The sequence below is a fragment of the Gobio gobio genome (assembly GCF_949357685.1).
Source record: "Gobio gobio genome assembly, chromosome: 12".
Taxonomy (NCBI): Eukaryota; Metazoa; Chordata; class Actinopteri; order Cypriniformes; family Gobionidae; genus Gobio; species Gobio gobio.
In genome coordinates this window covers 8,421,771-8,437,357 of record NC_137105.1, presented here as the reverse complement: position 1 = coordinate 8,437,357, position 15,587 = coordinate 8,421,771, and the positions used below count along the sequence as shown (strand labels likewise).

The 15,587-nt window shown below is 39.4% G+C and overlaps 1 protein-coding gene across 1 annotated transcript; it reads right to left on the bottom strand.

Moving 5' to 3' along the window:
- Positions 1-389: 389 nt before the first annotated feature.
- trib2 (tribbles pseudokinase 2) lies at positions 390-11,634 on the bottom strand. Its single transcript, XM_079832063.1, has 3 exons — positions 10,586-11,634; positions 9,559-9,851; positions 390-2,430 (listed from the first exon to the last, which is right to left on the bottom strand). Exons 1-3 carry the CDS (start codon positions 10,853-10,855, stop codon positions 1,956-1,958), a joined length of 1,038 nt encoding a protein of 345 aa, XP_079688189.1. The 5' UTR covers positions 10,856-11,634; the 3' UTR covers positions 390-1,955.
- Between the last annotated feature and the right edge of the window lie 3,953 nt (positions 11,635-15,587).

Here is a 15,587-nt window from a genome sequence, read left to right as displayed (position 1 = left end):
AAAATGCAGCATGTCTCCTGTGATGGGTAGGTTTAGGGGCAGGGCAGTGTAGGGGAATAGAAAATACAGTTTATACAGTATAAAAACCATTACGCCTATGGAAAGTCCCCATAAAACATGAAAACCCAACACGTGTGTGTGTGTGTGTGTGTGTGTGTGTGTGTGTAAAATCAATTGTCAAACCGATTAATCACTAGAAAATGTGTTCATGTTTTATACACCATTTCTTCATAATACTATATAATACATACATACAAATAAATTATATATAAATAGTATACATATACACACACATACATATATATATATATATATGCAGGCATGCACATTAAAAAAAATTGTCTGTATACGTGCTTTAGCGATTGCATAAAAAAAAAAGATACAGCATTCAGTGTGCAGTTCACAATTTATTTACTGAATAAATCTGGACAAAACACCAAAATTTGATACATTACAATCAGAGCATCTGAGGCAGATATCCCACCATGCACTCCCCCCTCCCCTTGAAATCATGAGGGAAATAAAATGAATGAAAAAAAAAACATCCTTCAAAATTAGCACCTAATCAGCACCAACTTAGGTAGGCAAGTTCCTTCTACATAAGGAGGGAAAAGCACAATGACCAAGGGAAAAAGAAAATAAAAACGATGAAAAGAAACTCCAAAGCGCAATTGGACTCCTAGTAAATCCTTTGTAAAATTCTTCTTAAAAAAAATGGAAATAACAAACTCCCCTCTTGCTAGGCAGGCTAAAGCATTCAAAGGGCACATGCCATTGACTAGATATAAATCACGATTTCAAGTAACATTGATATACGACGAAACATGTCTACATGTACCCATTCAAAACATGATCATTTCACAGACCTATGCAGGCAGTAGTTAACATGAGGTACTCGAGACAGTGTAGTCGTAGAAATATCGTCTATTATTTATGGAGTTAAATGCCAAAAAAAAAAAAAAAAAAAAAGGAGTACAGTCAGCGTGAGTTTGGGGTGTGCGATTACTGGCACTGACGTTAAATCGTAGACCTTCCTACTTGGGACAAACTTTGGTACAAAAAGTCAAACCTGTCCTGTGTCAAATGTTTCGCCTACAAGATTTGTGAAAACCGGCGGTAAAAAAAAACCTAACAAAAAAAACCCTGCACGTATTTCTTTTTAAATATAGTAGTAGTAGTAGTTACATTATAAATAAAATAAAAAGATACATTTTGCTCCAGCAAAAGAAAAACAAACTAAACGTTAAATAGATGACACTAGTTCAGAGAGGATCTCCAAGCCTAGGCGAGTCAAGTGCTTGACGTTTTTTTTAATTTCTGAAGGCTCGCGGAGAAAGTTTCAGTTAGGGTTAGAGCGAAAAAAGCAGCAATAATAGTAAAAGGAACAGCTTAATGCAACACATATCGTTTCCTAATGCAGCCGTAATGGATCAGAAACAAAAAAACATGACATGATGTTTGCAGTATTGAAGTGGAGGGCTGTCGAAGAGCAAACAGGTTTGCTGATATACTTAAAATAAACAGAGGATCAGATTGAGACACGAGCAAACAAATGGCATTCAAGGAAAAGGTCAAAAAAAGAAAGAAAACAAATTGACAAATCGAAGCTGGAAACAGGAGAGGTTTAGCAGTTTTGCCTGATATTTTCTTTGTTCCTTGGCTGCGGTCTCCTGTGCTGTAATGCATGTTTGTAGCTTACTGTGACTTGTATGCCTCGTGAGCACCACGTAAAATGAAAACGGAAAGAAACCAAAGTAAGTCTTGCTACATCACTCGACGCCATCAGCATTTAGCTTTGTCCAGAAGTCGTAGCTTTGGGTGCTCAACGCCACCCAAGCCAGAACCGACCATGTCTCTCCACGGAATGAGATATAACGATAGACACCACTGTAATGAGTGTATTTCTTTTTCTGATAATCTAAAAGGACGTGGCATAATGTCTGAGGAGCTTGTGCTCAGCTAAAGAACTGTTCTAGTTCTTCTTCCATATTGGCCTCCGGTACCATTTGGTCCAACTCGCGCTCGCCTCTTCCGTGATTGGCGGCGGCCGCCGGACCGACGGAGGCCGAGAACCAGGGATGGTCCAGGATCTCACGGGAGGTGAGGCGTTCCGCCGGTTCTCGCCGCAGGATGCTACGGATGAGGCATCGCGCCTTGGGCGTTAGCGTCTCGGGGATGCTGAACTGGCCGCGACGGATCTTGCTAAACAGCGAGCTGGGCTCCACGTCGTGGAACGGATAGCGGCCCACCAGAATGGTGTAGAGCATCACGCCTAAGCTCCAGACATCCGCTGCCTTACCCGAATAGCTGCCATTTGCGTTGAGGATTTCGGGGCTGACGTAGGCTGGACAGCCGTGTTTGTCCGAGAGAGAATCGTCACGCCCTTCTAGGAGGTACGTATCCTCCAAACTCTCCAATTTTACAAGGCTCCTGGGAAAGACAATAAAGAATCACATTAAAAACATATTTCAAGCATATGCAATATAGATGCAACAGTTAAGTGGCACCATCAATGACCTTCAAAGAGGAATGAGCCTACACTCTTTAAAAAAAAAAAGAAAAAAAAGAAAAAAAAAAAAAGGTGCTATATGACACTAAAAGTGGTTCTTGGCTCTCTATCATAGGGGAACCACTTTTGGTGCTATATAGCACCATATCTTAACAAGTTCTGTATATGGTAGCGGTGCTATATAGCACCTCGGTCCTCCCAAAGAACCACTGAAGAACCACTAAAGCACCAAGATTGGGTGCTATACAGCACTTAAAGTGGTGCCCCTATAATTACGAGCCAAAGAACCACTTTTAGTGCTAGGGTGCTTTTTAGTGTAGGGGTGTCACAATATATATCAATACAAAAATACAACAATATGTATCGTGGATAGTGACAATCAGTGCTGGGGAAAGTTACTTTGAAAATTAATGCATTACAATATTGCGTTACTCCCTTAAAAAGTAACGAAATGAGTTACTTAGTTACTTTTTAAGAAAAGTAAAGCGTTACATTACTTTTGCGTAACTTTTTCTCAGCTGGGCTGGGCTTTCTTTTAGTTTTTTTTTTTTAATAACAAAAAAGTTCTATTTTTGTGCAAATGTAAAGACCTTTTCATACCAAAATTGAAATGATAAGCCTCAGGCTGAGATAAAAATGCAAATTTACGCATGAACAGTACTGCCATTCTGGATAATGGAAGAATAGGACGCAGGAGAAAAGTTTTACCAATAAAAAACAAAAATCTAGTCATTTTTGCTCATGGTTTAACTGAATCATCAAAGGTCAGCAGCAAGACATTGGTCAATAAAGGTAGATTAAATGCATACAAATATTTGTTTTATTTAACATTTAATTATTGGAGGTTTGCACAGTACTCTGATTTTGCATTTGACTGATTTTATTCATTTTGAGGAGTACTGAATTGTTATTGTGCAAATGAGATGAATAAATGCTCACATTTAGTCAAGAAATACAATAACCATGTTTACACACAACGCCTCTGCACCTACTCTCGATTTTCTTCCCAACATTGGGACAGGAGAGCTGTCAGTCAAATAAATGTGAAAAAGTAACTCGGATATTTTGTTGTAAATTTGAAAAGTAATGCGTTACTTTATTAGTTAATTGAAAAAGTAATCTGCTTGCGTAACTCGAGTTACTTGTAATGCGTTACCCCCAACACTGGTGACAATCTGTATTGTGTATGGTTCACAGAGTTTTAGTGTCAGTACAACATTGAACTACTATATATAATATTGAATATAATATATAATAATGCAATAGGGAAATATTGGTGGGTCCTGAAAATGCCATTATTTTAAATATATCTAGTCAGTGACAGAGTGCAAGCATATTCATCTAAAATAACTCTGTATTTTTAGCTTCAGAATCATGAATATTTTTATCCTGGTGTCACCATTGTCCGGTGCATGGGATTACCAGCACAAAGTCCAAGCCTATTCATTATACTGAATTTAGCGTTTTAATAAACAGTAAAATTTTTGTAAACCTTTTACCATATGTCTTGGAGTATCGTAATAAAATCGTATCGTGATTATGTATCAAATTGTGATGAGGGTATCGTTACACCCAAACTGTATGATGCATTAAATATTAATTTAAATCCATAAAATGAAAACACAAAACAAACATTTGCGCCGAACATGCCTACGTCCATACTATTATATTAGGCGAAAACAGTATGTTAGCAGAGTAGTAGGTCCGAATTCATAATATTCATAAAAAGTAGGCGAAAAGTACCCGGATGACCTACTACTTCTGGTGAGATTCTGTAGTGAGAATTTGTTGGACACTTTACGATCCCATAAGGCCACGGGAGAGGATTTCCAAATGGAAGTGATGAAAATGACAACATGGCAGATGTAGTACGTCCGAATTTCATTCACACTACAGTTCATACTACACAGAATGTACTTTTTTAACGGTCGCAAAGTGCGTTTCAAACCAAATGAAGTACATACTATACAGTATGCGATTTCAGAATGCTGGCTTTTAAAATGGATTATACAAAAATTAAACAAGCTATCAAATTTCAATGGGAAATGACTAACAAAGTACATGAAATGGAACACATTCAAGATATAAAACCAACTACAAATGTCTATGACCTTTAACACAAAACTATGACCTGGCCAAAAACAATTTGATCATTTTAATACTTCAAAATCCGGCATATCTAAAATGAAAAAACTAAAAAACCTTTCAAATAACATTTTCCACTGCTATAGTTATAGGATAGTAGCTTTTGACAGCAAAGCATAAATGTACTCGACATATTGGATGGTAAATCCCTTGCATAAAAAAAAGCAATATAAAAGATAGCCTCTGGACATTCCTGCCACTGTAATCCAGAGGGAAATCTGGAATTCATCCTCGGAATTATAAAAAAGCAGGAATAATGCTGCACCACAGATGGAATTCCTTAAACCGTCACTATTTCCCTGTGATCCTAGTTTTTCCACTGTAATCTTGTAATTTGCACAATAATGCAAAACATGAAGCGCACAGATGATGATAAACAATCGGCTATATATTTACAATATATTCACAATGAATACTGTGATATTTTAAGATGCATCTCAGACTAGTTTGCAGTTTTTTTTTTATCTTGCACATTTGGGTGTTTTTAATAATGCCTCTGATTTAACTAAAGAAAAACAGGGTTTAGGGTAAGTTCAAATCATGTGCATAAATCAGTATAAATAGTTTCTATAAATAGATTGATAACTATAATTCAATGATTAGTTTGCACCATATATAAAAAAAAAGAAGAAAAAAAAAAGGTGAGATAAAAGCAAGTGAAAATGTTACAATTAATTGTAATTGTGATTACAATTACGGATGCCACAATTATTTAATCACTCAAAAGGCGCAATTACAAAAACAAAAATCCATTTACATTATTCTGCATGCTTAAGATGTTTTTTTTCTACAGGTTAAGGTTTTCCTCCATTGTTTTAATTTTAGTTTTAGTATAACATTATAATACCATGCATATTTTTACATGTTTGATTTAAAAAAGAAATCAAACCAATGTATAGACGACATGTGTGGCTACTGCTATAGAAAAGCAATAAAAGGTTTTCAGGAATAATGTTTTCAGTTTATTTTCATTGGAAAAAATAGCATGCAGTTGCTTCAAACAATGGTATAAAGCTATTTAAAAACACCATTCAATGTAAATTGTGATAATCATAATTAATAATGGCAATTACAATTTTGAAGGGAATAATCAACAATTATGATTTGTCATAATAGTGCAGCCCTAATTTATTTATTTATTTATTTATTTATATATATATATATATGTGAATTAATACTTTCAGAAAGAATGCATTAAACTGATCAAAAGTGACAGTAAATGTTACAAAATATTTTTATTTCATAAAAATGCTGTTCTTTTGAACTTTCTATTCATCAAAGAATCATGTAAAAAGAAATGTATCATGATAATCAAAAAAGTAAAGCAACTGTTTTCAACATTTGAGGATAATAATAATAATAATCTTTGAGGATAAGTTTCTTGAGCATCAAATCATCATATTAGAATGATTTCTAAAGGATCATGTGACACTGAAGAATGGAGGAATTCAGCTTAGGAAAAAAATACATTCTGACAAAAATATTCAAGAAAAACATTTTTTTTAAAGTGTAATAGTTCACAATATTATTGACTTTACTGCAAGTATGATCAAATAAATGCAGCCCATGAAAGATTAAGAGATTTCTTTCAAAACCTTTAAAAAAAAATCTTACTGACCTCAAACTTTTATAGAGTTATGCAAGTCACTTCATTTGCACTTTTGCTCGTGTGACATTGCTTAATTGTCAAAAAGCTGAAAATTGCTGAGAGTTCAGCTACATCGCAAAGCCCAAGTTACAAACAAAGGCAAAACATAAAAACAACATATGCAATGAAAACATCTTTGAGGTCTTTTGCACACTGCCTCGTGACTCAGATTCTGAATCAGAAACTATGCGAATGAAACCGTACGCCCACTGAGTCTCAGCGAAACACCCAATCCTCGGAGCTCAAAATAGTCGTGTTATTTTTCATGACAAGCGGTATCCTGCTGCGTGGATGGGTTGCACGGTGTCTAAATTACCTGAAGGTCAGAAATGAACGGGGTGCCCTTTCTCCGACCTGAACTTGTGACCTGTTTCCATGCACCGGCAGAATGCCGCTGTGCAAAGAGAACACGGCATGCTGGAAATATTCTCTTAACGACATGCAGCATATGTGAGTCACTCACAGCTCCACGACGCAGCCGAGTTACACCGGGTCAAGAGCCTGCAAAGAACACCGGCCCACACGAAAGCAGGGAAAACGGAGGAGGACGCGTGGACGCACGCACTATTACATTAGGGAGTGATTCCAGACAAACTGCACTGCGGTCTCTAGCGTGTGACAGTAGACCGTTACGAGCGTCCTTCATGACATAACCAGGTCAGGAACCCACTACGCCGAAGAATGCAGTTCTGTCTGGCTCGCTTTCCTCTCTGGTTCCAATCTTGGTGCGCCCTTGGTGTTTGATTTCTGGCCAGGGTAATACTCACCACCCTTGGCCACGTCTACTTGTGCTCGTCTGCAATCACTCACTGAAAGGTGGACGGCTGACGCACCAGACCACAGAGCATGGGAACAGTAGGGTCACCGAACTCGCATTTTAAGCGCCGGGCAACGTTCTCCATTTCCATCGAGCGAGCCAGAGGGAATCTAGCTGAGCTGACTCATTTGGCTAGTGGGGCAACTGCCGTTTAGCTTAAACGGGAAGGCCACCCAGATTCATAACGCACACTTGGGATTATTTTACTGCCAAACACATGGCCAGGTTGATTTTTAAAAAGTCAACATGCAATGCCTTTAAAACCCATTTTACTACCACAGCGTGACATATTTCAGAGCGAAACAGGATATGCAAAAAGAAAAACTAAATAGGAGGACGGGACCATTGTCCCATTATCCATTGGAAACTGATCGGATTGCTAAACGTTGGAGGAGAGGGGTCGGAAAATATGAGGGCTTGTCAAAGTCAGCCAAAAATAAACGGGACTTCGAAAAGAGAAAAAAATACTTTTTCTTAATCATAATAGCATGAACAGTAGTGATGCACCGAAAAAGGGCTGTGCAATTAATCGTAACTGATTTGTTTTCGACTTCCGAACGATTCTGAAAACAAGATAAATGGAGGTAAAGCGATCATTGTGCCGCTGCCGCATTCAGCGGTGCACTTAACATCCAAATCAGCCGAATAAGTGAGGGTTGCTAAACTGTGGGACGTGCCTGATATTAAACAGGCATTCGTTTAAAAGCGCATCAAGCCATGAAAGAGACACTATCCACATTTCCACTACCCTTCAAAATTGCAAATTGAAAATACGCCCAATGCAAATGCGACAATTCCGCAAAAACTCCCATATAAATCACAAAAAAGTTTTTACGCCCGCATGAGGTGGTTTTTTCAGGTAATTCGAAAAACGAAATTTTCGCATTTACAGGTCACCTGGCGTACGTAAAAGTCGATCTTTCGGTATGTTTGGACTAAAGACGAGACAGAGTTCTTTATTAAACTCATAAAAGACACTAGAATTACAGGAATACTGATTCTAAACATCAAAGAAATGCCACAAATGATCATGAAGACCTTGAAGCAGATATGAGGGAGAAACGCCTCATACGTGCCGCTCCCAAAGGGGCTTTCTTCGCCATTAATGCTTGGATAACACGCCTATGTGTCCTTCCATTAATAATGCGTGCGCACAGAGAGAGCCACCTGGGGAACAGTAGCCGCGTTCCCATTACAGATTTGTGCGAAAATAAAAATTCTGTAATTTACTCACCCTCAAACCGTTCCAAACCAGCAAGACTTTCATTCATCTTCGGAAGACAAATGAGGATCTTTTTGATGAAATCCGAGAAATTTATTTGCCTCCCTTGACAGCTACTCAACTACCATTTTGACGCTACAAAAAGTTCATAAAGAGATCGTAATCCATATGAATTGAGTGGTTTAGTCCAAATTTTCTGTAGAGACTTGATCGCTTTATATGATGAACAGATTTAATTTAGGCTATAAACATTTATCAACTCATCAGCTTTGGTACACGAAAGCTCAAGCATACCAATGAGGTTCATTCTCGTGTTACGCATCACGTTTGAGCTTCAGCAAGAACCAATGAGGTTCATTCTTGTGTTACGCATCACGTTTGAGCTTCAGCAAGAACCAATGAGGTTCATTCCCTTGCGTTACGCAGCACGTTTGAGCTTCAGCAAGAACCAATGAGGTTCCTTCTCGTGTTACGCATCACGTTTGAGCTTACACAAGAACCAATGAGGTTCATTCTTGTGTTACGCAGCACGTTTGAGCTTCAGCAAGAACCAATGAGGTTCATTCTCGTGTTACGCATCACGTTTGAGCTTACACAAGAACCAATGAGGTTCATTCCCTTGTGTTACGCAGCACGTTTGAGCTTCAGCAAGAACCAATGAGGTTCATTCTTGTGTTACGCATCACGTTTGAGCTTCCACAAGAACCAATGAGGTTCATTCTGTTTGTCTGCTGATCAATGTTTTTATGTTTATAAAAACCTACATTCAATCTATTCATCATATAAAGAGATGTAGTCTCTACAGAACATTTGGACTAAAACGCTAGTTTCATGATCTCTTTATGAACTTTTTGAAGCATCAAAGTGGTGGTTGCATAGCAAATCAAGGGACAGACATTTCTCAGATTTCATCAAAAAGATCTTCATTTGTGTTTCAAAGATGAGCAAAAGGTGTGTGGGTTTGGAATGCCATGAGGGTGAGTAATTCAGTTTTCATTTTTGGGTGAACTATAAAAAAATAAGGGGACAACACCTTCTCAATAGGAAATACACCTGCACTGGAAATAAAACTGTTGGTCAAGTCAATGCAATGCACCATGATATTTACCATGCTACAGTCACAGTATGTGAATAATGTGCTTTCCATGCAAAACAAATCTCTGATTGAACGTGCATGTTCTGTATGAATGCAACAACTTTATTAGGGGCTTCTTTACCTGTCCTCGTTCTTAAAGACGAACTTCCTCAGCTTGAGGTCTCTGAGGACCAGGCCGTTGTCGTGGCAGTGCGCCACAGCTGATGCTATCTGATGGAAAAGTCTGGCAGCCTCTTCCTCTCGCAGCTTCTTGCAAGTGCGAACGAAAGAGTGCATGTCGCCATGGCCCCTCTCGAAGAACACGTACGCCCGTGTATCCCCCAGAAGAATCTCCACTATCTGGTTAATGTGCTCATGGGTGCCCAGCACGAAGTAAGCAGCTAAGGACTCCTGGTATCGACTGATATCAAACACCTGGAGGAGATAGAGCATTTTGAATTCAATTAGAAGCCGTCATCGATTTCCCAACATCTCAGGTGGAGTGCAAAGGTATTATCCCCCTAAGACAAGAGCACTGGGATCGGTATCGTTAGAAGCAATGCATAATTCGGAAACAAAAGAATGGAAACCCATGCAGCGCCCAGTCGAAAGGCATTACACCTCTGCTGCATTTCCCAGTCCCCAAAACATACATTGAATTTTAATGTTGCTTAGTAACAGACACCTAAAAGAGAGAGAGAGAGAGAGGCTAAATATAACACGACAGCGGTGGACATCTGAGGACATTCTCTCATCAGAAGATAAGAGGTTTTCACTAATGGCTCTTTGCCCGTGTCAGCCCATTCAGAGTGTCTTATGTTTCAAAGTCATGTGGACTTGCATGCATGAATGCATGGCTGGCTGTATGCAAGCATCCACACACACTTTTCTGGGGTATTCCCTCATGCTTTTTTTGTGTGTGTGTGTGTGTGTGTGTGTGTGTGTGTGTGTGTGTGTGTGTGTGTGTGCGTGCATGTGACTGTCACTCATCACTTCATTGTTGAAGAATCACAAAAGGAAGGCCATTCATTTGATAATGCAATGCATCATAAGACACATCGGTAATGAATGCAATAAGCCAGATGCATGTCATGCTTATGTCCCTATTAATAGCTGATGCAATGATGAAAAAAATGACATGCATGTGTGTGTGTGTGTGCGTTTCTTACCTTGCACACGAGCTCTTCCCCACTGTGCAGGTGGGTGGCTCTGAAAACGTGGTCTCCCTCAATGGGCTCCAACAAAAGGTAATTTCCAATGCAAGAAATGCAGTGAGAGGAGTCAGGGGTCTCAGGGGGGCTGGGAGATCCTAAATTGGGACTGAAACTCTGGCTGGATTCTGTAGTCCTTAGGCAAGATAGCTCCTCAAAGTCGTGTGCTTTATACCTCGATCTCCCATAACGCGAAATGTTAATGGGACTGGACCTCTGTATGTTCATGAGTATAGGAGGAGGTTCGTCCAGATCAGGAGGGTTTAGGCGGTCTCGGAGAGGGGTGGAAGTGATTGACAGACAGACGTCCTCTATTTAACACTGGGCATGAAGGCAGCGGCGATTCCCCTCGACTTTAATGCTCACTCACGCCGATGACCGTATGCATGTGCGTTAATTGCAATGTCAATGTGGCGTCATTTGAGCACAAATGCAATGATGTGCATGCACGAATATTGTGACCTCTATGCTCACTGTGCCCTCACAGGAAAGCACGGTTTTGTCAAAGATGCAATGAATCGGCGGCGCGCTTGATAATGTAAAGGCTGTGACGTCACGCTCGATGCAGCGCAGCTCGGCGTGCGGCAGGTAACGTTAAAGAATAGATTTTTTTGCATTCAATTAAAAGGCAAAAAGTGCCAGCTGCGGTCACATATCCTGAGAGGGCGCTCCGTGTGCTTTCAAGCGGGCCTCCACGCGAATTATGTCCATGCATCTACCATATATGGCTAGGAAAAATTTCCTCCAGGTCGCGAGCCGCCTTTTGTTACGCCTGGGAAGTGGATGTGTCCTCCTGCTCGCGAGCAACTAAACTCCGACGGTCTCCGGCGGATGGATCTGACTTGGACAAAGGCAAAAAGGGACGGCCGACGTTCTCCCCGGGCCTATCCCTTGTTTCAGCAACAAGACACCACCTTCATCATCATCTTACTTACGTGGCTGGGAATCTAGTCCATTGAACGCAGGGTCAGCTACACACACGAGCTGACTGAGTGACTGACTGCGCTCGCGGGACTGACTGGAGCTCTCCACGCGCACGACCAGCCCCCCTGACGTCACGGCCGAAACGCGCTCCCATTGGCCGCTCGCTTGATGCTGACACATCCACAGTCTTGCAAGCCATCCATGCAGTCATGTGAGATAATTGTTGTCCCCGGGATTTAATTAAAGCACCCTAAATTATCTGTCTATATGGTGAATTGCAAGGGGGGAGGGATAAGAGTGTGTTAAATGTCAGCCTTAAAGGGACTTTGGTGTCGGTTGGTTTGTGCAATGAAGCAAAAATTACATCAAACCCTGATTACTATTGCCATTATAATTTAGCATAGTGTGTGTGTATCTATATACACTTATGTCATAATTTATTTTTGAGGGTTCATCTTGCGCTTTTAATCACCCTGAGCTGAACGTCGGCTATTATATTTTTTTGTGTTAAATATTAAAGGCACAATATGTAATATTTTTGTATTCAAATATCCAAAAACCACTAGAACAATGTTAGATATTTTGTTGACTTGTGTACTTATATTATCGCAAATGTTTAATAAGAAACCAGGACACACTGTGTAATATTATAACTGGTTGGAGACATTCATCGACAGAAAACGAATCATTGTTATACAGCTCAACACAGTTAGTCTTATTAGCTATGTTTCCATCCAAAGTTGCGAATGTAACTTATCCGCAAAATTGCAATATCGCATAAAACATTTGCGAATAAAGCACCGTTTCCATCCAGTGAGTCGAACATAATCGTCACCTCCTGATAAACTACCGCTAAAAAATCATTAAGAAACATAGGAGAAGCCACCATATATAATCCTTTTCGTATATAATAAATTATTTGCGTCTCAGAGAAACTCGTGCGTCTCGATAAACTTCTTGTCTTGCTTTCAGAGGCAGATCATGTAGGACAGTTCTAGGAGGGAAATATACCGAGCATCTTTGACATCAGACTTCTGAATGACCAAAACAGCATTTCAGATGCTTTGCAAACAAGATTTAACTGGTTATTAGTACAGTTGCTGATGTACAGATGCTGTTACATCGCGAAAGTCACATGATTTTTTTTTATGCACATCGAAGAATTTATTTGTTAAAGCTGCACTATGTAAATTTTTTTTAGTAAAATATCAAAAAACTACTAGGCCAGTGTTATATATTTTGTTCAGTTGAGTACTTACAATATCCCAAATGTTTCCAACTATTTGTAAATCGTGAGAAATTGCTATTTTAACCAAGGAACCGGGACGTGTGAGGGAGTCGCCTGTCGATTGCTTCATATTTGCGTTACACGCGGTTTGCGGTTTTATTTTGCAGAAACGCTTTACTCTCACTGCAGTGTGAACAAGTGTCATAGTAGCCGCCGAGCGAACGCCATAACATCATTTTCGACACACTCAGATGTATCTAATATGATAAACAGAGCTGCGTTACCTCATACTCATGACCGCAAAAGCGGAAGTGGTGCTGGTGACTGTGGCATAATAAAAGTCCCGCTGCTCGCGAGGCGTGTGTTGCGCTCTTCTTATTAACAATCGCTCCAGCGGCATTGCTCAGCTCCACAACACTCGGTCCTGCTCTGCTTCATACTACAGTAACGTTAATAATCGCATCCATGAACATGATTTCTGCCCGAGTCCTATCCCGATTCTTTTCCACCGGCTGTGAGGTGAAGACCACATGTCCCAGGATTCTGCGCTCAAACGTGGCGTCATCAAACTACGCCTTTTTTTTAATAGACGACATCTAGCGGATGGAAAAGTTACATAGAGCAGCTTTAAATGCATTTCCATCGTAGTTTATGCGCATGTTTTCGTATCGGATACAAAATTTGTCCGACTTGAATGAACGCACATTTTATGCACATCTTGCCGTTTCCATTCAGCATTTTTTGATGTGATATTCCAAAATGTGCATAAAATAGGTGGATGGAAACATAGCTGTAGTTTACATCTGGTTTTTTTTATTTACCGCAAGTTTTACCATGCCTAATATTGATCTAGCTGACTGCAGTGTGCAACAAGTGTCTCATTGTAGCCCTTGAGCGAACGCACAGAGTAGCATTATAACATAACTTTCAACACACTCAAATAATGTATGTAATATGATAAAACAGCGCTGCGTTACTCCACATATGCATGAGTGGAAGAAGCGGAAGCGCTCGTCTACAGCATTATAAAAGCTTCGCACAATCATGGTGTCATCAAGCTACGCCTTTGTTTTGAATAAGCGACATCTAGTGGGAAAAATTACATATTGTACCTTTAATGATACACGTTGTGATAAATAATGACAGCACTTGTGTTTGTACATGCACCGTCCGATAGGCTCCTAATCCTCATGATGCATGATACAAAATTTGTGAATCACGAGCAGTGCTGGTCCTAGACTTCTGGGGGCCCTAAGCAAAAATATGTAAGGGGGCCCCTGTCAAAGCATTCATAAAAACACCATATGGCCTCCAAAACCGTAATCTGTTGTTTCAGAGCAGTTTCATTGTCAACAAACAGTCAGTAATAAAATTACAAACAATAGGACAAATACAATAGAAAAATATTAAATAAATTATTATAAATAAACTACACTGTTAGACTTTACCGCAATTTTACAGTTACTTACCGCAAAAAAGCCCAGTAAAATACCATTTATATTATTTACGGTTAGCTACTGTAATATGCACTGCATTATGGGTATTTTTAATGAAATTTACAGTAACTTACTGTATATGGGAATTTGCAGTATTTTACTGTTTACGTAAAAGCAGTAGTGCTACTGTAAACGAAGAATACACACGCACACACACTGGATGTTTAAAAGTTAAATAAAAACATGTGGATGGAAGGATGTAAAATTAGTTCTTTGTGGGAGACAAAGAAGTAATTTTTATATTTAGTATTTTCTCCTACCCTTTTCACATTTTCGGGTTTCTCAGAGCGGAAGTCGTCATAGTTGGGTTAAATTTTATAGCGGTGAATGAGAGAATGAGAGAATACAATAATTATATATTTTTTGTGTGCCCATTTGCTCAAATAGCAAAAGAAAACTCCACAATAGTGATTTCACAACTTTCAAAAAGAGGAAAAAATAGAGTATAGAATAAATAGAGTAAAGTATTAGTGTTATAAATGTATTTCGAATTCGCCTCATAGGAGGAGCTTCTGCCAGCGGCTCGTCTCGTTGAGAAATGACTGACATGGGCTGTGTTTACGGTCTATGGTTTACACGTCTTTTTGTGTTAAAACTGTTAATGTGTGACAAAACGTAGTTTTAAGACTTTTTCAGTCGGTAATGTAGTTGTTTAAAGCTCAAATCTGTGGTTTATTTATAAGAAGAGTGCCTATTTTAACATTTTATCTGGTGTTTTCGGAGTTGTGAGCTCCAGTGAGTCAGCGGCGTTCAGCGCTTGTTTACCCGGCGAGAGTAGACTTTCCTCGGCCAGTCCTTCTGACGTCTGCCGCTGGCTCTGATGTCTCTGTGGCGTCTCCAGCTATAATTAGTCTTGTGGAGATTTAATGGCCCATATTTGCTCTCATGGATCTATAATTTGTTCCCTGGCAAATCGTTTAGGCTGAGGGCAAAGTGAAGTTTCATTACTTGTTTATTTTTCGGCTATAACTGTACGTTGCAAAATAAAATGACGGATCATGAGATATAAAATGCTAACGGTAGGCTACACACACACACACACACACACACACACCTACCTACTGTTAGCATTTTATATCTCATGATCCGTGATTTTATTTTATTTATTATTATTTTAATGCCAGAGTAATACAAGTACAAGTGTGGTGATATAAATGTAATTTTTAAATGTTTAAAAAATATATTTATAAACTTTGCTTACACCTCACACAATTTAAATTGTTTACTCGCGTGCCAAGCCCGCGCAAATGAGGTTTGTGTCGAGTGCGCGCATAACGGACGTCCCTGCCTGCGGATAGGATCGCCAGACACC